This window comes from Ischnura elegans, chromosome X, assembly GCF_921293095.1.
Source record: "Ischnura elegans chromosome X, ioIscEleg1.1, whole genome shotgun sequence".
In the NCBI taxonomy this organism is placed as follows: Eukaryota; Metazoa; Arthropoda; class Insecta; order Odonata; family Coenagrionidae; genus Ischnura; species Ischnura elegans.
The window spans coordinates 107,814,968-107,840,836 of NC_060259.1; the positions used below are offsets into that span (position 1 = coordinate 107,814,968).

A 25,869-nucleotide genomic window follows, 5' to 3' on the forward strand; every position below is an offset into this window, starting at 1 on the left:
TGCCATTGTCCCAAGCAAAAGCACTCTTTTCCAATCAGATTCGTCTTTTTCTGAAAACCCACAAGTGAAATAGCCAGATGCTTCAAGTGTGGCAGCCTTGCCATAGTTTTTATATCGGATACATCAAACCTATTTCACAAGTGGACGTTCTCAAAACATTTTTAACCCTTCCCAATTGCCTGTGCTAGAAACCTGGGATTTAGATAAGCAGTTCCATGAGAGCAATAATACAAACTTAATTCCTCGAGTTGGTAGTTAGGCGGGTGACCCCCGCAACAAGGACCTCTATCCGCATACGCCATGCAGACTAATTGAAGTTTGTTTACGAAGTTATTGCCAAGCAATTTTTCCAAAATACTGTGAGTGCAACGTATAAAATTTAAGAGTTGAAATTCAAATTGGCTATTGTTTTCGGTAATGTATTCTAAGGGGGATTACCTCAGACTGAACGATTTGATAATTACCAATAAGTTTATGCTAGTAGTCGTGAAAATGATATGGAATTTGTGACAGGTGCACATTGAAAAATATAGAGAAACAAAATATTGATATTCTATACCTTGTTCGCGAACTGAAGGCGGCTGACCTTGAGCGTGCTCGCAACCCACCCACTCTTCTAGCCAATCACAGAAGAGCGACAGGAGAAAGTGTGCAAGAGCCCGCAGTCTCTCTCCGAACTCCGTTCCGTCCACTTCGCTCTCCAGCAGGCAGTGTTGCCAAGCGGAATCTTTGGAGATCGCCGAGCTTTCGCCCGAGAGCCTGTCGCCCGAGAGCCTTTCGCCCGAGAGCCTGTCGCCCGAGAGCCTTTCGCCCGAGAGCCTTTCGCCCGTGAGCCTGTCGCCCGAAACCCTTTCGTCCTTTAAATCGGCTGTTTTCACGTTCGTTCCGCCGCCCCCTAAATTTTATGCTTTAAATCGGCGGTTTTCGCGCTCGTTCTGCTGCCCCCGTAAGTACCGTTACTCCCAAGGCTGGCAACGCCGGTCGGCCGGATGGAGGGGAGCGGAGTGGAAAAGGGAAGGGGATGGAGGGGAACGGAGAGGTGGAAGGGGCAGCGCTTCCCATTGGCTACTTTCTATTTTCCACCCAGCCGCCTTCAGTTCGCGAACAAGGTATAGTCAGCCTGTAAAAATGTTGTGCCATTTTTCTTGCATTCTCAGGTGGTCAAGATTACATTCACAACTTCATCATTTCCGATGATGCCAACGCACATTTCGAAAACAAAATAATAATTATTTATGCATGTAGAGTTTTCCTGCATCCAGGTCACTGATCTATTCACTGGAAATGTCATAAATCCAGGATGTCTGGCCCTGACCATTCCAGATTATCTTCCACTGTATATGACTGCAGTCTGGCAAAGATATTAGAAGCATTAAAAAATAAATTTAACAACATTACAATACAAAGTCATATTTTAAAAAATCACTCAAAATAGTGTTGAAAATTCTTCTTCTTCAGATTTCTTTCTGGTCTGAGAATGTGTGCTGGTAACATGCTGTTTTAAACTTCACAAAAACAAGCAAAACAAACACACTGAATGAATATCTGTTGCTTGGAATTTTAATCATTTAAAGAATAAAACTCAAACTTAAGACTTTTTGTACAAAGTAGGATCCTTAAATTGCATTATCCAATTACTCTGGGGAGTGTTTTCTGAAGCCCATATTTCATCATAAAGTTGCCTCAATTACAACACCTCAACATTTACCAAGAATAGGGTAGTTTCCTTCATCAAAGAAAACGAAAGGCATTGATTGCATTTCGTTACCCACCATTAGTGTATTCATAATATACAAATTATTTGATTTTAGAAATACTAGTTTAGACGAATGGCAATGGTCAATTTTAACCGCATTTGAAAAAAGGCCAGATTGGCGCCCATGCGATGCCACTCCACGTGATGTCACAGGGACCTAGTTTCTATACGAGTAGATAGGAGTTTTACATCGTCTGAGATTACCAATGCATGCATGAGGCACAGAGCTCAGGGAAACATGTCTTAATAATCACCTATTAAAACTGGCTAAGGTCAGAAAGTTTACCTTGTTTGATAAGGTATTAATAATCCTTATATAAGCCAAGTGCTACCTGCTAGCATCCTGCGCCATATCAGCGCTCAAAGCCTCGCCCCAAGGTCACCTCACTTGCAGCAGCGGGAACCAGAACGACGTCAAACGGGGTTTTCCCATCATTCATACGTAGCCATCGCGTTTTCACGCTCTTGAAAATTTTCACTTTTCATTTAATCGCGAAAAATAGATATAGTCATTAAAAAATCTAAAAGCATTAAATGCTTACTCCAGGAGCAATAATCTTTCGATTTAGGCAATAAAAATATAATAGGAAACCACCCCATTGCATATTCAATTTTCTTACTTTTTTTCTTACTTACAATTTTTTGGCCTAACTTTAAATATCATGTATAATTAAATATTTTGCAGTGAAAATTTCCACTTTCTAGATAATTCAGCAATAGATATGCAACTATTGCTCCATCTCAATGATGATATGGAACCTCTGTACATTTCATTGGACTCTACCATCTTAATTTTACTTTTATCAACCATTGCTCCAGTTGAAAACATGAAAATTAGTACCCAAGCACCATGGAGCCACAATTCATGCTTTGGAGAATGGCAATTGGTGGAAGGAAGAGAATGCTAAGGGCCGACACTTGCAAAGGAACATAAACATAGTCATTTGCTATTTTGAATCCAGCAACCGTATTGAGCCCAGTCTATGTTTGCTAAATATTATCATGTGAATCCCAAAAAAATCCACTCAGTCAAGGATGCGTAATTGATATCTAGTTTTCATCTCCTTTTTCATAACGATTGGAGCTCAAGTTTCAATCACCAATGCCAAATTTGCGCTTACGATACCATTTGCATGGAAGATAGTGCACCATCACACCCAGAAAAATTTACCTCCATTCACGGTCATTATTGGATTCTAAAAATGCACAACTAGTCATAACCGCATTGAATAAATGTCCAGACAATACAGGATGACTGAGCTATCATAAAGCTTGGTATCTACTTTTAATCCCCAAGATATTCTTAAGCTTGTACAGGTACCCCATAATTTCATCATGAAATGATTATTATCACAAAATGAATATTTAATCATTATTGAATGCATTAACAAATGATTACTGAATTTTCATAGCTCATTGGCTAGTTTGCGACATAGAAACCAATAGTGTGCTTGCCACTGCATTGCCGGACATCATCAAAATTACAAGCAGACAAGGTATCCAACGATTACCATGTCCATTAAATAAGTTCATTTAAAAACCGATATATTTACAATTTTTAATCATAGTTTACAGCTGCACGAAAGGAAGACATTCAATGCTTATGTATTGCCTGGCATTCATTGAAACTTAAATTACAAGCCATGACATCATGGAAAATTTACAAGACTTAAGTGAGCATAGTGTTAAATGAAACTTAAGAGAAGTCATAATACTTACAAAATGCTACTTCTGGTTTTCCTATATCACCGAAGTTAGCTTATCTTCTTAAACTATCATAATAGAACCTACTCAGAAAATAATGGGCCATATTAACCGTTGAATCCCAAAAACAGCTGTTGTGGGAAATTCAAAAATGCCCGCTTATTGTCATACATCCAAAATTCTACATTTTTAATAAAAAATTCAATGACAAGGAGCCCATTCGAAACATGTGAAAGCGAAAATTGTACATAATATGCGGATCACTAGCATTAAAGGCCTGGCATAAAATAGTCTACAGTAATGCTGCAGTTAAAAAAAATTGCACACACTGTGATTAAAGAAATTAAGCAAGAATTTCATTGAAATACAAAAAGCTAAACTAACATTCTTCTTCCTTTTCCCATTGACAAATAATTTTTGTATTATATTTTGATATGCTCCAGCTCTTACACTAATGACCATAGCAGTTTCACTCTGTTAGACAGGTTAAATAACTTATCCCAGAAACATAAAATTAAAACAAATATTCATCCTGAAAATACACATCATATAAAAGAGAGTAAGAATAGAGCATTCTGTCACACCTTACCAATAAATAAACAGTTAATTTTCTATTAACACCAACAATCATCTTTATTACATCCAAAATTTCATAGACAAATATCAATCTAATTTGCAATCCAATATATTAATCAAATTAAACCAGGACCAGGAAAAATCAAACACTAAACCATGCAACAAGCATTAAGCAATGACTACATACATATAGTTGATGATTTTTCATAAAGCTACTCACATGAGTGAGTGTTGTGTTCAATAAAACTTCAGAGAAGGCATAATATTACATAAAGCTAATTCTGGTTTTCTTAAATCATGTAAGCTAGATTTTCTACTAAAACTATCTTCATAGAACCTAATCAGAATATAATTTTCCCTCTAACATGGAACCACTACCTTACCTTTAGACTTAGATAAGAGATTCACATTTAATGTGCAAATGAAACAACCACAGCTGAAGTCATGTCCCATAAAAAACGAAATGAAAGACAATTGCAACAGTCATTTCAATGATCTTCAAAAAAGGTATTTCAAGAATTTAAAAAATTCCAAACTAACAAAAAAATAAATACCTCACTTCATTTAGCAAAGCAAGAAGATATTCTTGTAGAAGTTTGGCAAAAACTACATGCAGATAGTCAAAATAAGCAGAATTTAAAAGGAATTTATACTAAGATTAAGCAGCCAGGAAGCAACAGTAACTTAAAAAGCTTGCAAAGAGCAAAGGTAAATTCATGATTAATGATCACTAAAATTAAAGCACTGAGCCATGCACAAAAAGCTTAAGCCACTCACAGATAGATGTCTCACTTAACAGAAGCTTAGAGAATGTGATAGATAAAAGTACTTTTAAAAATTACACACAGACACACACAATGCTGAACTATGAAAAAAGAAGATGGTAGACCTTATTGCAGAAATATCATATTTCATGATATTATACGACTTAGAGCATCTGAAACTATAAGGCCTTCAATGAAATGTTGATTTATGACCGTTACAATTGCCACTGATTTAAGTGATTTAATTTTGCCAATAATATTATGGAAATTATATACTAAAACTTGCAAATAAATCCAGGGTGTCCTAACTATTGTAGCTCTGCAATCAGAGCTATACAACACTATAACCAAAGTCACAAAGACTCACAAAAAACACATAAGCTTTCTCCATTCTATTTCCTAAATGCCTAAATGACCTTATTGAGAACTGTAACACGTTAACGCTGCCTCATTTCATAACACTGACTGCAGTGCCAAGCAACAAAATATTACATTCACTAGTTCAAAAATAAAAGAATGATCCATTAGCAGGAAATAAGTTCAAAATGAAGACAGCATTGCATGAATTTGTAATAGCACGAATGAAGATTGAAAAGTGACAAATGATGATTTTTAAGAGAAAGCTATCTGCAGCACAGCAAAACTCAATCAATCAAACGACAAAAACCAATGACATTTCTTTGAAAGATTTTGCATCAAGAATAAAATACTTCTTTTGCACCCACAACAGGCATTTCTAAAACATAAATTTACTCAATGCAAAAGGATTTTTGAAGTTAGAAGAATATAAGAATATTGCATAGAAGAAACAAACATTAATCATTATTTTGCCGTTATAGAAATTTACCATTCAGCGCAATATTTTTTTTCTAAAACAATAAGCACACTTTCAAGCATATTTCCCACACATACATGAGAGATTTAAACATTTACATGCTTCCCGTATGCATCAGAACTCCCTATATGCATTTAGTTTTCAACACTGCTTCTAACAAAATATATCACAGCTGTTTTTCACTCTGACAAATGTAGGAGATTTTCACTAAATAGATAATACAGCAGTTCTCCTGTGACTGACAACAAGCAATGCAAGTAGGTATGCTGTAGTTACCTCTCCACTTAGGACCAGAATTCATTTTCACCAAGAGATACTAATGCTGAAATCAAGGAGAGATAGCTAATAGTTCCACTTTATTTAAATGATGAATAATATCCACCACATATTAATATCACAGACTTGATCATGATAATACTTTCATGAAAATGCCCACTATATAGACAAAAACTTAGGGCAATGGGTTAAAGGAACTCCTCCAGTTATAGCCATTAAGTTAAAATTCCTGCTAAGCCTCGGTCCTCAAAAAATTGTACCCCTTTCTTGAGGATTTTTTCATTATGAGCCTCCTCAAGTGAAAACTTATTAATTGTAAATAACAGTGAACGTAACCGCATGGAGTTTAGTGATTAATTCCCTTAAAAAATATTTTATTGATGAACAGATACTTGCTCAACAAAAATGAAAGCAGTTTTAAAGGTTGACAGAAGATTCAAATTTGACACCGAATGACCACATTCACACCAGGCAATCAATATTAGCAGAAACCTCTACATCTGAACAAATTTAAAAGGGGAATTATGTCATGCCATGAAAATGGCATTTTTATCCCCTCCCATCTGACCTATGGGATTAAATTGCGGAGGCACACCTTCAAAAGAAATGTTTAGTGGATAACTCTCCGCAAGAAGGCAGTTCAAAATGTGCCCAACATAAAAGTGAAGGAGAAATCTAAACTAGTACTTAGGCAGCTGTCAATCATGCCAGCATTTGTTCTTTAGATGCAGAAGTTCACCAGTTCGAACTAAAACAGACCAGGAAAGTAAAGAGATACAGAAATATGAAACCTGAGTTAGAAATAATTATTTTCTACCACAACATTGATTAAAATTATTTGGAGGATAAGTTAAAATAAAAAGTAGATAGTTTACCGCACTTTCAGTGAATACAAAAACAAGTATTTGTGATAATAGGGTAGTTTCCTTCATCAAAGAAAACGAAAGGCATTGATTGCGATTCGTTACCCACCACTAGTGTATTCATAATATACTAATTATTTCGTTTTAGAAATACCAGTTTAGATGAAAGGCAATGGTCCATTTTTATCCTTATTTGAAAAGGGCCAGATTGGCACCCATGCGATGCCACTCCACGTGACGTCACAGGGACCTAGTTTCTATACGAGAAGATAGGAGTTATACAGTGAGTCCTCCTTCTATGTCACCCCATTTAACGTCATTTCGCGATAACGTCACGAAAATTTTAAGACCGTGATTCGTTTATCGCCCCTTCGCTTCGCGATAACGTCACATATTTTAAATTTCGCGCGAGAAAAAAGGCGAAGCAGCAGGCGTTGCAGGTTTTTTGTTTCGTGGGCGGTAATACGGTCAGTCTATTCAAAGTGTAAAACGGTGTGTATATTGTTAATTGCGATAACGGTTTTGGCAAATTTTAGCATCAGAGACATTTCCACGAAAATGTCCAAGAGAACAATGTTCACAATAATTTTGGTTCCTGTTACTGCGACGATGTTTCAGCGATGATGATGCCCAGGTGACGCCCACCCGCCTTAATTCGCTATTAAAACCATCTTTTTTATTTCATAATCCCAGTTTGCCCGCCCTCGCTCATTTCCGCCATTTTGATTTTGCTCCTGACCGGTCCGAAAAGAAATTCTCGTAGCGAACGTAGGGCCTAGGTGCTCCGGATCCCCGGTCTGTGGCGTCTGGTAGCATTCATTGGACCGCACTATAGCGAAGCCGAAAAGCAAATGCGGGAAGATACAAAAATGGAGAAGGATTTAATAACGTCACTGCTGCTATTGTCGTCGATGAAGACAGGAACTCATATTTATGCCATAGTTTGGCATTCCCATCGTAAAAAATGCCCCAGATATGATACGCCAAAATTTTTTCGCGTGGGAATTGTGAGGTCTAGGAGCCGATATTCAATTTTTACATTGTTGTTATGGGATATTATGCTTCGATTAACGTCATTTCGTTTATCGTCACATTTTTCAGGAACGGTAGGTGACGTTAAACGAGGACTCACTGTACATCGTCTGAGGTTACCATTGCATGCACGAGGCGCAGAGCTCAGGGAAACATGTCTTAATAATCACTTATTAAAACTGCTTAGGTCGGAAAGTTTTCTTCATTTGATAAGGTATTAATAATCCTTATTAAAGCCAAGCGCTACCAGCCAGCAGGGTACTCAGCTACCCGCTAGCAGCCTGCGTCGTATCAGCACTAAGCCTCACCTCAAGGTCACCTCACAGGGCGGCAGCGGGAACCAGAAATACGTCACACGGAGAGATTTCCCGGCATTCATACTTACGCGTCGCGTTTTCGCACGCTTGAAAATTTTCACTTTTCATTTAATCGCGAATAATAGATATCGTCATTTAAAAATCTAAAAGCGTGACATACGTACTCCAGGAGTAATAATCTTTCGATTTAGGCAATAAAAAAATAATAGGAAACCACCCTTACATTCCTTAGATTAAAATTATGTAACTTATTACAGCAGAATTGTTTCTGTTCCATTTAGGTTTCAACACATTGTGCAGCTAACAAAATTTTCATAAATATGTGCATACATGGGAAATGGCTAGCCTTAACCCAGAGTATGCACCATTCAATTACACATGACTGTTCGCTTTGTTTCATTAGTATTTGGCAGAACCTGAGGATTGTAACATTTTCTGAATTTTTTAATAAAAAAATAATAAATATCTATCCAACTATTTTTCTCAATCTTAAATGTACCTATGATAATTCTATTACATAACATTATAAAATTAGAGATCCACAAGTGATACTAAAATGAATCACTTCCTTATGCTACTTGTGTTACTTACATCTATTGTGAGACCAATGGATATTAGGAAAAATTGATAGCACATTGCTTAAAATCCAGAATAGACTGAGCACTGAAGCCTTCTTTCAAATCAACATGCACGGAATAAGTATTAAGCACTTGGAATAAATGGTTCTCAACCAGATATTGATTTGAGGATTTACAAATGAACATGGAAGACCTACAGAAAAATGCATAAACATAAACAGTAGGCTCTTGGCCTATGAAAATGTATTTTTGGTTGCAGTGACAGGGTAGAGCATTTGTTATTTGTAATCGAGTAAAATTTCTCACCTAGGTGGAATTTGCCATAAAACATTGAAGGAACTTAGAAATATGAGAAATACAAAATTATACTGGTCTGAAACCTAAGATTTAGAACTCCACAAAGAAATTGGATATTCAGTGGAACCTTGATCAATCATTTTTCAATGGGATGGATGAAAAAACCATGAATATGGGAATGTTTGACTAGGTTGCCATTACAGCAGGAAATACACGATTTTGGCGAGTAATTGTGATTTTCTTTGAAGGATTCAAACAGGAATTTTGATTAATGGAATATTTGAATTGTATGGAAAAACTTTGGGCATATTGTTGATTCGACTAACACCTCTTTCAAACACCCTAAAGGAACACATCACCACGTGAAAAAATAATTGCATGCCGTCTCGGTATATACACTGCTATGATGGATTTCTGTATGGTGTATATATTCTTATATATCAAACATCATTTCAGTGGCACGCCCATCTGATACTTGGCTTCATTCAACTGTGCTATCGGACAACCGGAGGTGTTTTGCAATATTCACGTGCTTCTCCCCCAGTTTCTTTTCTTCTTCTTCAATTATTTTCAGTCCATCTTTGAAAGTTATCACCAGATAAGCAGATGTGTTTGAATGGCTAGCAGGGAGAAAACAAATATCCTGAGAAAACATCACTTTGTATGTGACTGAGAAAAGAGAGATTTATGGCATAACTCATAAGTTGTGACTTGATATCTGTTTTGGAAGAAAATGCCGCAACAACTTCTGAGAACCTCTGTGGCGAGGATATCGAGTTTCACCAGAATGCTAAGTCTCGTCTCTGCTGCATTTTGCCATTTATTCCCTCGCTTAAAATGCTTAAATAAAGTCAGAAATACGTCGTGTTTGGTCTCATTCTTTTTTAAATTACGTGCACATTACTGATATTTCAATCCAATAAAAGGTTTTACATCAATTTCTGAAAGTCATTGTTAGACCCTTTTTAGGCTAATAGATGACTCATGCAACAGTTGACCTCCAGAAATGGAGAACTTTGAAGCAGGTCGGCTAAAATAGGTTAGTGAGAGAGAAAGAGGGAAGGGTGAAACACGTTTCTATTATTCTCCTCTAACTTGATATTTTCTTTCGAAGCTTTTGATTTATGGTCCTCGTAATACGAAGCCTACATGAGCTGGGGCCTTTTGTTTGATTTCGGAGAGATGGAAAGCATCGGAGTGCTGTCCGAGGGCTGATGGGAGGGGGATATCGAATTTTGGGAAATATGCTACATAGTTACCATCCCATGGCACTGAGCTTCTCCTTGTGGTAGTTTCATCTCTAGGGGAAGATTCAAACACATAAGTGATGCATCGTTAATAATTTGTCTCATTTTCGTCGAACAATGGATGCGGGAAAATTATACATCGGGACCGCGATCTTCAAATGATGGATGTGGGAAAACAATACTTCGGGGAATGATAGAAACGGGGAAAAATTACATTGTCTGGAAGGGACTTAATTTGGGACCTGGAAAGGCAAACGATGAAGGCGGGAACGATAGATCAAGGTTCCACTGTATCATAATTTAAGACCAGAATTAAAATCAGAACTAATGATGGCAGAACAATACTGAGAGTAGCTATTGCCAGCAAAAAAAATTATGCAAGACTGGAATGATAAGATATTCCACAGTTCTTCACCTAAAAACTTAAAAAATTTGAATGGCTCACTATATTGTTCTATTCCCTTCCAGCTCAAAAAAAAAAGTCTTTCTTTCAATACACAATAGGCTCGAAGGACAAGTATCTATCATGTACAAGTCCCAAAATTTGCTCTAGTCAGAGGCAAACCCTGAGATACATAGACTACAGAAGAACTTAGTATGAGAATGATATTCAGCACATGTGTCATCTGTGACAAATAAATGCCTTCCTTATACATAAGGCCATAAAAGAAAGTAACCTTATTAGAACAGGAAGCAAGAACTTGCTTTTCGCCAATATTGTAATTTGAAAACATTTTCTTTTATCCCTAACCTCATTTTATGAATGGCTACATAAATAAAATAATTAGCATTACTCTGCAGTAAAAATAACACCAAAAGACACCACCTGTAGAGCTACATTGCCACCCAAATTACTTTGAGCTATATAAACAACGCTAGAATACCAAACGCATGCTCACATGCAGTTAATTTGGATTCAAAAAGGCACCCAAGATGAATATCAATTTTATCCAAAGGCACTTACAGTTTCATTGAGCTTGGGGAGCTTAGAAGTATCAGTCATCATATCACCGGAAGAGAGCTCAAGGACCCTTTTCCTTCCCTGACTATTAGCAAGAGGCACTGGCAATTCATCCAAGCTTTTAACTCCATCAACTGCCACTAATTCTATATTCAAATGGCTCACTTCTCGTGCATCTCGGTCATTCTCCTCCTTTGAATCATCAGACTTGGCTTTCACCAATTTCCCTTCTGAGGGGCCTCCCTTCCTCTCGGCATTCTCCTCATTGCATACACTGCCGTCTTTGGCTTCAAGCTTCTCAGTCGCCTCTTCCTCAGGCAGACCATTGTCCTTTGCTTCGGTCTCACCACTGGCATGGAGGGCTGGGGGTGAGGTTGGCACCATGCCACCCTCTGACCCACACACCTGCACCTCTGGCTTCAGCTCGGGCATTTGCATCTCCCTCTCATCCACACCACTTGTGCTAGACTTTTCGGCCCGCGCTTTGGCAGAAGGCTTTGGTGGACAATCCTCTGCTGATGAGGTAACCACCCTGAAAAAAAACACAATCAATGGATGCTTAGCTAAGCATGGAACATTACATTCAACGAATTACAGTTTTTCAGATGCATATGGATTTCATACAAATCAATGAAGCCTTTTGCCAAAGAAAAGAATGAAAAATTGAATTAATCCTATTAACATATTACGATCAAATCCTTTGTGTGATTTACCCAATTTGAAAATAGATAGTTACTGGATTTTTATATCTTGATGAAAACACTGACACTAGTTATAATAAAAGAAAATTCTGCTCTGTCATAGCAACTAATGACTCACATAGATGGGAAAATAAGCCTTGCTCTTTCATTATTAATGAAAGTTATTAGTCATAACAAAATTAAATTGATGAGTACGACCTAATAATACAACACAATAAGCTCTGTCAGCATTAAATAAAGAGTTACAACCTCTTCCTTTGAAATATAATTCCAACTAGCATTGCCAATAGTCACTACGAGCCAGCTTGGCTCGTTGTAACCAAACTTGAAAAAAATTATTATAGGAAAACAAATATTGCCCACTCACTCAACAAATATTGTTTCCGTGGCCATAACATTTACCATTGCTGCAATTTTTACTCAATTTTGGTAAATTTTTAAAATGGTTTTTTGATATAGAAGCTGATGATACAAGCAAAACTTTGTTTCTTCCTCCTTCATACTTTATGAGTCATATTTAAATTTTTATAAATTCATTTGTTTGAACTTCATAGGTAAATATAATAAAAATTCAACTACTGGAGTAAGTGGAGTTACTCAAATACACTACCACTAGCATGCACAAGTACTACATATCAAGCTTATCCTTGTTCTTAAAGCACTTTTTACAGTTATATGCCGGCAGGGTGCCCTACCAATTCCACTATCGGGACGCTTAGATTTACCATGATTTTGGCTGGAGTTATACACAGAAAACTACCTTCGCTTTGGCCCACTAGAGTAACCAATAGATGGCACAGGGGCAGCTCACCACTCACCAACAGAAGAAATGGACTAGGACACAAGAATGAAAGGAGAGATACACACATGACAGCTAAAAGAGATAGGAACATGCATTTTGGGGTATGCTTTAGCATTTATTAAAGCTTGCATCCACCTATTGCAAAAGAATTGAATACCCCGAGGTTAAAATAGATTGCATCTAAAGTAAAAAAAAATATTTCAAGTTTCACTCACTCTCCAGCAGTTTTGGCAACCCCCTTCCCAGCACCACCATTACATTGAGAATTGGCATTGGACTCTTTGCATTTTGATTTTTGCAAAGATTCTTCATATTCATTATCAGAGTCTTCTTTAGCTTGGCAAGCTAATCTCCTTTCCCTCCTTTTGGCATGTACCCTTAAGTAACTGACTGGCTTCCTAACAAATCGTAAATGACGGTGATCACCACCTGTTCCTTCCTGAGCGTAACTTTCATCTCCAGTGGGTGAAGTTGATGGTGAACTACATGCTTTTGATTCATTTCGTCCTGCTGTATCAGCATCAGCAGCGGTTGCCACATCCCCACTCTCAGCTTTTCTTGAGCAATTCAATTCATTTGATGCCAGAGGTTTAGATTTTGGTGGAGATAAATCTTCACAGAGACCTGCAATGCATTAATGCAATTATTTCACATTGACCACCGCACCCCATCATAAACTACATTGTCCCACACCCCAACAATTTGCCTTAAAACTGCTCTTAATGCAAACAGTACAATAAAAATTTTACACACAGGAAAGATATGACACAATTCCAACAATCACATACTTCAGGACCTTGGTTTACTTTGTCACAAGATTATGGAATAAAAAAGGTCAAATATGAAACAGGTAAGAAATGGAATCTGTAAGATAATTGCATGAAAATAAAAATATAACTGACAGGAATGTTCTACATTTTGATGGATGTAGTTAAGAAAAGTACCAACTCAACAAAACCTACTTCAAAGATTTCATGGACATGAAAACAATGAAATAATATCCAACAGCGAATGGCATGAGACTTCTTAAGTATCAGTTAGAGATAAAGGTAAAAAGCAAATATTCCTCTAACAATGACTACATACCTCAATTATACCTAATTACTACTAATTTATATTTACAAAAATTAAAAAAGTCAAAACATCTAAAAATGTTATGTCTAGCAACACTTGACGACAATACCTGACTTGAAGCTGGAAGAACTTTTCCTTGGACGTACTGTACACAGCTTGGATGCAGTGCTTCCATCTGCCTCTTCCCCTCCTTTCTGTCTGCCCTTGCCATCTTGATTGCCTTCACCATTTCTCGTACGCAGCCTCATTTTCCTCTTCTCCTTTAAGTCCACCGCTGATGGTGGAGACGTTGACGAGGAGACATTGGCCTCGCTTGCACTGCCCCCCTCAAACCTCCTCTTGCCCAGCCTCTCACGAAATTTTTCCCTCCGAGACTCAGCAGCACCACTCTCTCCATGAGCAGCAACAGGTGAATCAGCATTAACAATAGATTTTCTGCTTGGCCTCCCCACTTTCCCTGGCTGACATTTTACTTTTCGAACTAGAGTGCATGAAAGAGAGGAAAAAAATAAATTTCAACCCGTGTAATATCAAATCTATAATTTAGAATGTGGTTAGTTTTCAATTAACATTAAATACAAATATAAATAAGCTTCAAGTTGCTTTAACAGAACCCAAATTCAATATTCACAAAGCACATCACCTGAGTGTGCATCAAAGGGGTTGGAAAAAACAACAGAAAACCACCCGCAAGCCAAAAATACATACATATATACAATATGCATAAATGTCAATTACCATCATATTCACAGAATATTCGTCTTCAGAACTACTTGGCAGTCTGTGCATCAATTTAAATTTTGACAATGAGATTATAAAGACATAAAAATTATGTTCCCCTGCATTATATGCAATGCCATTAGTCCTGCAGTCAATGGCCTGATCAACATAGTGCCTTACACTGAGTCGTATTTCCACCACAAATTTCAACAGATACAATTAATTCAGCAATCAAGTTCATTTTTATATGAAACCATTGACAACAACAAAAATTTGTTGTACTAGCCATATGCAGAGGACTCTATTACGAAGTCCACAGATGTTTCTCAGGACCATGACTTATGATTCATAACTTAATAACATGGTCTATTTAACCACATGATGGGATATCCACTAGGTCAGGAACAAGACTTTGCTTCATAATATGAAAATTTCATCTGTCCATGTTAATGAGAATCTATCTTATACAGTGCCTTAACAATCAACTGGCTTCATTTGGGTGAAATCCCCATTTGATGAAAAACTAACGTTTTAAGCTCATTCTCAGGAATCACATGGTTTGAAGATCAGAATTAAACTGCATGAAAGATAAATTTCACCCACTGCACACACACACAATTCCACAGCCATTGACTAGGGCAAACCTGTACAAGGACTGCAGAGTGATCAACGTTAGTATCAAAATGAGTAGCCTCACACATAAAAATGCTTCTTTATTTTGCTAATTTCTTCGTGTAACAAAAATTTTCAATGCACCTGAAATACCTGTTTTAGATGAGGATTCAGAACTCCAGCTTCGATCAAGAGGAGAGCCAATGCCCTCAACTCCAACATTGTCCTCCACATCAGCATGATCGCTCTCGTCCTTGTGAGCCGAGGCAGCTGCTGCTGCTGGACGCCCTCTTCTCTTTCGACCACGAGACGTAACAGGCCGCCTGCGCACACCAATCACATCCACCTCGACATCATCTTCCTCGGTCAAGTCATGATTTGAAGCAGGAGGTGCACCCCCACGTTTTTTCCCCTCACCAGCCTCAGAGCTCTTGGGATCCGTGCCTGCCCTACCTGTAGCTGGTGCCACGGTAGCCTAAGAATGGAATCACCAAAAACTCAATCATCCTCCAACAAACTCAAAGTCATCACATTGATCGCTCCAGTACTTTTGAGAATGTATTTAAGATTAATGAAAAATCAACACATATAATGAATCCATGGCAAGATCTTTGAAGGCCTAATTTGAGTTGCATCCAATGACACCAAGATTTCAAAATTAAGGAGAAATAAAAATGACTAATTATAAAACAAATGAAATCTTGTTCCTAAACCAGGCAATGTCAATAATGAGGATCATTTACATCATTCCAATGTAGCATTAACCTCCTTGGCTTGACTTTTTTATGACAGCTCTGCTTGCTGGGCCCATTTCCAATTCGCATCAACTTGAACCAAAAAAATAAACCTACGTAGCGAAAAAGAACCTTTTAATTGATTGCCTCTGGCTGACCAGTGAGACAGTCAACTTTAAGCCATCGAGCAAATAAATAAATATACCAATGAAAAACCATATGCCACTTCATAAATATTTCACCATGTCTATGCACCAATGGCATGAAATTCATTTCATGAGACACATGGATAAAGCCTTTCAGTTCTGCACTGACTGCTTGCAATGAAAATACCATAGATTGCCATCAACTGTAAATAGTCTATTGGAGTTGGAAAGTCTATTTAAATGTATGTGTGCCACTCCAGAAGCTACAAGGATTATGGCACAGATTCAATGCGGGACAATAAACCACAATAACTCCACTAATCTCTTCAAAAGAGTAGATAAAATTTCCCAATTCCATCAATAGAAGTGATGAATTCTACAGTGCACCCCAGATTTAAAAAATTTCATTTTCTTATCCACTATTCATTATTCCTCAAAATATCAATATCATACATTTGATTCCATATGATTACAGCAACGGAAGTTTTAGTGTAGGAAAAAAATCACTCAAACCACTATGGATAACATGATTTTGAAATAAATATTTTCAAAATTACTCATTGGCATTAGAGATTAGGCTCATCATTGAATGAGAACAGAAATTTAACTGTAGCTCGTCTGCACTTACATTCAGCAAAAACAGCATGTGCTACCTTGAAATTACAATACACTTAGCAATATACCTTGTCATCCATTTCATGTGAAGATACTTCATCGTCATCTTCATCTTTGAAGGGACTGGAAGGATGTGCCAGCAACGGTGTCCATCGCAGGCACTCAGGGTCCAGAGGGATCCGATTCTTGGCACTAGTCAGGGCTACCCTTTGCATGTGCTCATCAACTAACTTCCAGTCAATACACAGAACAGTCTTTGAGCCATCATCCTTTTCGGGTGGTCCAGAGTTTGCACCAGGTTTATACTGATCACTGCAGATTATCCTCCTGTGCAAGATAAAATAAATAATGGGATTAATAAAGCAATTAGACATTAATTTTTTATACCAGCATTTAAGTTGTAATTTTGTTGTTTAAAGCTGTAATAAGTTTGAATTTGCCATTTTAGAATTTGCATAATTCGATGAAATTTCATGAATAACCTTTTATTTGCATATTTAATCACCATATTTTAGATGAAATTTTGCATTTTTTTACCCATATCATGTGAATTTTTTAGGAAAAAAACATGACATCACAAGAGTTATTTTGATTTGCATGTTAAAACTTGTGATGAAAGTTGTCGTCCCATTTAGTGTGAAATAAGAACATAATTATTATACACATGACTCCACCATTATCTTCAGACTGATGATGCACGAGACCATGATATTTGTGTGTACAGTAGAACCTCGCTTTTACGCCCCCGCAATTTACGTTTTCCCGCACTTTGCGACATTTTCATCTAGTCCCGATGATTTAAGTATCTCTACAATGTTAAGTCTTCCCCGCATTTACGCTGACGAAATTTCAAATGACCCGCTATTTACGCCAGGCCGCCAAAGGCCATGGCGGATAGCGCACCGTAATCAAGAAGAAAGAGTTTAAGAGATCGGAGGCAGGGATAACCTTTTTGCAAGAAGGTTGCAAATATAGGAAAGGAAGTTGTATTTACAACCTCCTTGCCTTTTTGGCATACCGGTCACCAGAGCCACTATCATTAATACGGCGTCTTTGAACCACTACAATAATTCATTCTTCATCTGTTTCTGACCACTATCGCGGAGATCGCGGGATTTCCTGAGACAGGTTGTTTGCGAAGCTTAAATTTCTTTTCAAGTATTGTAGCATATAGTAGGTTTTCCACTTCACTTGTAAGCATCGTAGTTACAAATATAGACGCTATGTTTATACTCGTAGTCGTTATCGTGATGATCCACGCACTGGGCGTTCTCCTTTGCGTACATTATTACCAAGTTCTTCGTTTATTTTTAAAGTCGTTTTAATCGTAATCTCCTTTTCCCTGCTTTTTTCGTGACAGCGTCAATAAACGCGAATCAAATACTGAATGGCCTAGAAATGAGAGAGGAAAAACTTTTCAATAGAAGATAAAATAAAAATGTTGGGAAGAGTTTACTCGCACGTATAGGTTCACGCGTTTCCCTTGCCAAAGAACTTTGGATTCCAGTGTCCACATTAAACACTGTTATTAAAACTCGCAAAAACATAGAAACCAGTGCAGTGGATTGCGGACCTATTGCAAAGAGGCGAAAATATGTTAAGTACTCGAAATATGATAGACTATAGAAGAAATTTTAAAAGAATGGTTTCAGTGCACCAGGTCCTCGAACATACCCATAAGCGGAGTTATTTTGAAGGAAAAAGCGCAACATGTGGCAATGAGGCTGGGAATTGAAGACTTCGAGGCTTCAAACGGATGGTTAAGCAGGTTTAAGACTAGGCATAATGTTGTATACAAAACAATTTGTGGTGAGTCCAATAGTGTTGTTCCCCAAACAGTGGCACAGTGGAAGGAACATTGTTTAAGTGAGCATATATAGAAGGGTATGCTCCAAAAGACATTTTAAATTTAGATGAGGCGGGCCTTTTTTTCAATACACTTCCCGATAAGACTTTAAGAGTTTAGAGGTGAATCTTGCCATTGTGGGAAGCATAGCAAAGTGCGTTTAACAGTGTTGTATGGTGCTAAATGCAATTAATGGTACCTAGTGAAAAGTTAAGGCCATTTGTTATTGGCAAATCCAAAAATCCCAGATGTTTTAAAAATATCAAGACAAGTGAGGAGGATGATGATGATACAGAAATACCAAAAGAAAGCGCAATCAATGCTATATCTGCTGTCAGTGCACTAAGGCTACATTTACCAACTGTTGCAGGAAATGAGAGAGAATTAGAGCTGTTGGACATCATAGAAAAAAGAGTATAAATAATTTGCACAAATAAAATGACCAATCAAACAAAGATAATGGAATATTTCCAGAAGAAGGCTAATTAAAAGAACATATTGCAACGGTGCTTCTTTTTTCATCACTGAATTCATCCCAGAATATTTAATTCAAATTCGACGATATAAAATTATTTGCTTTCAATTTTAAGAAGACTTCTTGAGAGTCAAGGTTGATACATATTGTTTTTAATTAAATGTTATATGGATTTTCAGTCAAATATTTTTTTTTGGTTTGTCCAAAGATTAAAATATTTTTACTTTAAAAGATTTTTTTAATACTATGGAGTTAATGGAATATGTTTATCCGTTTTACTTATTTATCAGCAATTATCTGCGTTAAAGGATCTCTTTCAGAAGACTGATATTTTGTATGATCTACCTCACTGAGAGTTCAGCACTAGTAAAGAATTTTTTGTTACCATAATTAAAGGTTTTATACTTACTATTCATTTAGAACATGATCCATATGAAAAATAGAACATTTAACTATATTTAAAGGGGATATTTTTCATTAAATTGTGCCTAACCTCGATTTTACACTTTCCCGCGATTTACACTTTTTTTCCTTGTCCCCCTCAAAAGTGTAAAAGAGGGGTTTTACTGTATTTCTAGATCATATTATTGGCAACATCCTTTTTGCTGACCTATCCCCCTGGACCCTACCTATATATAGCTCATTGGATATGAAATATTACCATGTGATACAGTCAAAGATTTGGAACCACTATCATCTTTATAGTAGGATTATTAGCCATAGGATTTAACTCTTAGTTTAACCCCTCCTTTTTTATGACTTAATATGAAAAAATAACCAGGGACCCACTGCATGATCTTAGGGATGAACATACTTATTTCATGATGGTGAGGAAATTTTACAAGTTTTTAAAATAAATAATGTCTTAATTTATTTACTTCCATTTTTCGTAAGTACATAAAATAACAATGCATATCATTTAAAAGAAGGGTTGGGGGGAGAGGGATTTCTAGTAATCAATCAAACTTACCTCGTCATTCCCAGAGATTGTAATGTGAACGCAACATCATGAGAATACATTCCAGTGGCCCGACTAATATCCTGAATGGATAATGCATTACTATGCCGGTGCGAATGCAGGTATTCCAAGATCACAGATCGCCAGTAAGCGTGATAAGACACACGGCCCAAATCTGAGAGAGGTTTTTCTGGGGTGCCCGGCTGACCCTCTCTCTTGGAAAGCAAATAGCCTAAAATGAAAGAATGCCAAATTATACACGATCACTTGTGAGAAGAGCTAATTAGGCTGACCAGTATTTCATTGCATAAAACTTACTGAAGTGAATGAGAAATCTTCCAAATCCTTTCCTTTGATATTGTGGCATTGTCATAATGCATGATACATTGTACTTCTGCTGGCAATGCTTTTCTTTGGAGAAGTAGCCTACCAAGTGACACCCCTAAGGAAATATTAGAATTAAACAATTACTATGCATGAAAACAAAAAAGAAATTGGGTTATCAAGACAAAAGAAAATAACAAAAAAAAGGATGTAGGACTGCATTGTTTGATGATGATCAACTTTTACAAAATGTTCCAAATTCCAGCACTCAAACAAAAGTATAATACATATATCTACCAATATCATTTCACCATATTTTCAACTATTAGCTGAAGACCTGTTACATACTACAGTAAAACCTCTTTACATCATAATGGAGGGTACCAAAATTTGGGCAATTTGATGTATGGAGGTTCACTATGGAGAGATTTTAATGATTTGCACCATTTTTTCATATCCTTTGGAAATGAAAGGCACTACTGTCTTTTAAACCATTATATTTGTGCATTTAACCCTTTTAGTGCTATCCTCCTTCCCGGGGTAGAGTCCAAAAATGCGGAGGGTATTCTAATAAATTGTAGCAACCAGGAAAAATAAACATTATACAGTTAATTTTTTAGATATCTTTAAGAGTTTTTTTTAATTAATGAGATTAAATTGGACAATAATCACAACATTTTTATACGTTTACTGATATAGAAGTTTTTTTAATTTCAATGTCCTCAAATTTAACAACAATAACTTAAAAGTCGATACAGTGGCACCCCGATCTTTCGTTCCCGCATTGATTGTTTTCCCGCATTCATCGTTCGCCGTTCCTGGTCCCATATAAAGTTCCATAAAGACAATGTAAATTTTTCCTGCATCTATCGTTCCCCGAAAAATCATTTTCCCGCATTGATCGTTTGGAGATCGCGGTCCCGTCGTGTAATTTTCCAGCATCCATCGTTTGACGAAAATGAGACGAAGAGTTTACAACGTGTTATTTGTGGCTAATAATGACAGATACATAGTTTGAATCGTCCCCAGGAGATTGAAATGCTACAGGGAGAAACTGAGTGCCGTGGGATAGCTACATTAGCGCATTTCCCAAGATCCGCTATCCCCCTCCATTCAGCACTCGCCTCCCCCCCTCTGAAGCTTTCCTCTTCTCCTTAACAAAAAAAAAGGTCCCAGCTTGCGCAGGGATCGTATTACGAAGACCTCATCCTTGAAAAAAATATCAAGTTGCGCGAGAACAATAGAATCGTGTTTCACGCTTTTCAGCCAACGAATCACCTACTGAAAGGTGAAGGTCAACTGCTGCATGAATCACCTCCTAGCCCAAAAGGTGTCCAACAATGAATTTCGGCAATTGGTATTATACTTTTATTTGATTGAAATATTAGTGATGTGCACGTAATTCCAAAAAGAATGATACCAAACACGACGTATTTCTAACGTTATTTAAGCATTTTAAGCAAGGAAATAGTTGGAATAATACGATGGTGATTTCTGGCGAATGTTGATATCCTCGCACTGATTGTGAGCTTCTCGGCAGTTGATGCACCATTTTTTTCGAAAACAGGGCTTCAGGTTTCTCATGATATTTTGTTTCTCCCAACTAGCATTCTGAATTCATCTGCTCACCTAGAGCAACCCTACTTATTGTTAGAAATGAGTGGGTAAGTTGCCTTCTCTATAGGACAAAAAATTTCATTGCGCAGTCATATGGTCATGCTTCACCCTCTGCAGTAAGCTCTGCTTATGCCATACGCGATACCATTAGTGCCGAACTTCACCACGTACGAGTGGTTCCGTACTTTCCAGGGTGAGTTGACTTAAAACCAGCGAGTGTTTTCCGTGTGGGTGCAATAAAGTCCGGTTTCATTTTCAATAGTTTTATTTTTATTCGCCTTCGGACCATGGTCCATCCGAAGAAACAAGTGAGAACTTTAAAAGATGGACTGAAAATAATTGATGAGGAAGAAAAGCATCCGGGATAGAAGTGCGAGAATATTGTAGAGCGCTTTGGGTTGTCCGCTAGCACATGACGGAAGGGGTGGGGGTAGAGCGAGATATCTGGTGAAAACAAGAAGTGGGATGAAGCCGAGGATCAGGTGGGCATGCCACTGACAATTAACGCAACATTGTTAACGTTTTACAAATCGCCTCAATCATATTAAAAATTTAATTGTTAGAATAGAAAATTTCAAATAATAAACTATTTTTGGCCATTTTGATCCATCTCGTAACCAATCACTGCGTCGGCGAAAGCTGACATTTAGGCATAACATGCACATTGCCCTCGTAAATACATGTACTTGAAATGGCATTTGATGGATAAGAATTTTTAAATCAGACAGAAATCCATAATAGCAGTGAAAATGCCGAGTGGAGTGCAAACATTTTTTAGCAATGTGGCGTGTTCCTTTAGGATATTTGAAAGAGATATAAGTCGAATCAACAATATGACCTTCGTGTTTCGATAAAGTAATAATATTCCTGTAATCAGCTAAAACCTTGTTTGAATCCATTAATGAATATCATAATTTGCAAAAATCCAGGCTGCAATAATGGTCTCTAGTTGTCTCGGTACAAGTTCCGGAGGTAGTTAGGCAGTCTCAGGGTTGTCTCCTTGGTATGATAAGTGGAGGTTTTATGAGATAAAGAGGTTCACTACAAAGAGGTTTGCCTATAAATTTACATGTAAATCTGACGGGACTGTAGGGGTGGTACGAAGTATGGAGGTTTATGATGTAAAGAGGTTTACTGCAGTTTCCTGAGTTTGTCAAAATTTCTGTTTTTCAAGTTGCATCACTAAAAATGCTGCTATCTAAGTGGTTTACTGCTGTCTCAGAGCCTGGCTGTCTTCACAGTAATCTCACAAGAGCTAGTTGACTAATTTGCAATTTTCCTCCACAAAATATTTCATTACGTGACTTGGGATACCTAGATGTAGTGATTTCACGCAACAGAATTCACAGCAAGTGTTTATTTTCTTCCTTGAAATACAATTACCTACTTTTTCATCCATTGAGCTCCAACCACCATAAAGAGGAATTATACCTAAGTCTTTATCTACATACACTCACTTTGTAGCAGTGACGATCAACATTTTGTTTGAAGCACATTTCTTAGGTTGCCGTTTTCCCAAGCAAAAGCACTCTTTTCCAATCAGATTCATCTTTTTTTTGAAAACCCACAAGTGAAATAACCAGTTGCTTCAAGTGTGGCAGCCTTGCAGTAGCTTTTACATCGGATACATGAAACCCATTTCATGAGTGGACGTTCTCAAAACATTTTTAACCCTTCCTAAAAGTGCTTGCAGGAGTGGTCTGGCCAGATGGGCGATTGACAATGGCCCCAAACGTCGGGAGCCCCCACACCACTCTCATCTATTGTGAAGCATACAGCAAAGGTATAATAAAAAATGTGAAAGAGAAGAAATACGTAGGTGTGAAAAGATTAGCTGATAGGAGAATAGAGTGGAGAGCTGCGTCAAACCAATCCTAGGATTGTTGACCAGTGATGATGATGATGATGATGATGATAATAAAAAAAAGACATTACTTGAACCTAAGTTTTCTGGCAATTATTAAATTCTACATTTTCATTAGTTGATTCATTTAGAACATACTCAATGTAATAAGACCATATAAAAAATAAATAAAATGAAGGTGTCAGAAGAATAAAGAGAACCTGATGCTTTTCTGAAAGGGTATTTCGAAAAGGATATTTTAGAGATTTTTACATTTTAATGAATTTTTAAGGAAGAAATTCACTAAATAGATAATAAAACCATAATACATTATTAAATTTTATAAGTTATGAAATTCTAACTTTTCACAGCATTTTTTCTCAGGGAGAAACAACATGCTAAGGGAGAACCACTCCTTAAAGAGGAGGAATAGCTGGAGCTCACAAGAGCTTTAATAATAATGCAACATTTGAGGCAGACACACTAGGTCAAGGAGTAGCCGGGAAACAGTGAGCCATTTGAAATGTGTCTGTGAGGTCATAAACTTATTTGCATTTCACCCATCAACTTTTCATTAGAAATACCTAAAGATGTAGGTGATGGTTAAAAAAAAAATGAGTCTCTTTACTTTTCAAACACTATCACAATCAACAATAATAAAATGTTGGTGAAAGAGCCCGTTGCAAATCAAAGATCCTTCATGGCTGATTTTTACATTGCTAAAAAATTAAAATAATAATTAAAAAAACCAATTTCTCACCTTGCGATCATTTTTAGTTAGCACATAGAACAAGAAAGGTTCAACATCATAATACAATGTTTTATGGTCCAGGAATAATTTAGCCAAAAGGCAGAGGTTTTGGCAATATATTTTGTTAACATTGCCATCCACCTGAAATAAAAAATCAATATATATATATATATATATAGATAATCAATGTACATAAATACAAGAAGTCATGCAATCACATACAGTAAAACTTCGATTTTACGCACTTTGATTTTACATCAAGTCTCGTTTTTACGCAGCGACACTCAAGTCCGGCCGGAAAGCATAGGGAATTCCAATGGTGAAACTTCGATTTTACATCTTTTCTTAATTTTACGCAGTTTTTTCGATTTTGCGCAGCATAACCCCAGCCCCAAAGAGGCAGCTAATCTTGATTTTACGCAGTTGTCTTTCGACACGTTTTGAAAATCCCGACTGGAGCAATATGAAGTTAGGTTATTTATTCGTCTAAATGAGTTACAAAAATGAATACAAGAACGGTTGAAATGACGTCGCGCTGTTGATCGTGAAACTAAAAACATCGCGAATCTAATTATTGCTTCCCCCTACGACCTCTCATTAATATTTCAGGCTCCTTTACGAACGCGAATATCGCTCTTAGTTAAAATTTGCCGTAGAAGGATATCGAAACCTAAAATATACGGCAATCGCCGTGTAAGCGTGATCAAGACAAATGATCGCCGGAGATATTAACATTACCACCTTTCGTTTATTATTCGACTTATTGATCGACGCTTTTTATAACATACATATTGTAATTACAGTAGATGGTCGTTAATCCGGAATTATGAACTATGGAATATCTATCCCTAACGGAAGGTTTTCTAGAATTATGTTATGTTTTCCTTCGCCCCAGCGAAATATGACGGCGAAATATGACGGCGAAATTAGCCGTTAAAAATCCTCCCGTGCCAACATTTTGGCTTCCAAGGTGATCCAAAAAAGATAGTCGTACTTCTAGTATGGACGTAAGTCGATGGTGATTCAACACGATGGTAAAAGCATATGTTGTCTCATTCCGCGGGCTAACCCCACATCTGCGGGACGAATGGAGGCGAGGGAAAGTTGATTGCGCGGCGCGCTTATTAGAGCTGATTCAACTTGTATCTCATTTTCAGTGGGTTTAAATGAAACATGGTTGGAACTTCAATAGCTAATAGCTTAACTCCGCTAGGTGGCAAGCGTTTATTTTTAACGGAACGGGAGTTAATGCACTCGGGGAATAACTCGCGTCGTCAATCGTCATGCAATCATTGAAGTCAAATCAAGACGTGAGTGATAAGGCAGTCCCTTTAAACTCAGGAATGGCTTAGTACCATTAAATCGAAATACAAAAAGTGTCCGGTGTCGTTATCAGACAAGGGGAAGCAAAATATTACGTTAAGATGAGTCACACGGCTTGTGAG

General features: G+C 37.2%; 1 protein-coding gene across 6 annotated transcripts in view; it reads right to left on the reverse strand.

The window, feature by feature from the left end:
• Positions 1 to 25,869, reverse strand: part of LOC124171440 (histone acetyltransferase KAT6B-like) — a 129,742-nt gene that overhangs the window by 25,699 nt on the left and 78,174 nt on the right. For 5 of the 6 annotated variants that reach the window (XM_046550612.1, XM_046550610.1, XM_046550615.1 and 2 more), the window contains 8 exons: positions 24,434 to 24,565; positions 20,208 to 20,331; positions 19,902 to 20,121; positions 16,679 to 16,937; positions 15,269 to 15,590; positions 13,893 to 14,264; positions 12,925 to 13,333; positions 11,210 to 11,738 (listed from right to left, as the gene is read on the reverse strand). In XM_046550612.1, coding sequence (XP_046406568.1) covers positions 11,210 to 11,738; positions 12,925 to 13,333; positions 13,893 to 14,264; positions 15,269 to 15,590; positions 16,679 to 16,937; positions 19,902 to 20,121; positions 20,208 to 20,331; positions 24,434 to 24,565 — 2,367 coding nt within the window. The remainder of the gene's footprint in view (positions 1 to 11,209; positions 11,739 to 12,924; positions 13,334 to 13,892; positions 14,265 to 15,268; positions 15,591 to 16,678; positions 16,938 to 19,901; positions 20,122 to 20,207; positions 20,332 to 24,433; positions 24,566 to 25,869) is intronic. The other variant, XM_046550614.1, reaches the window with a different exon arrangement.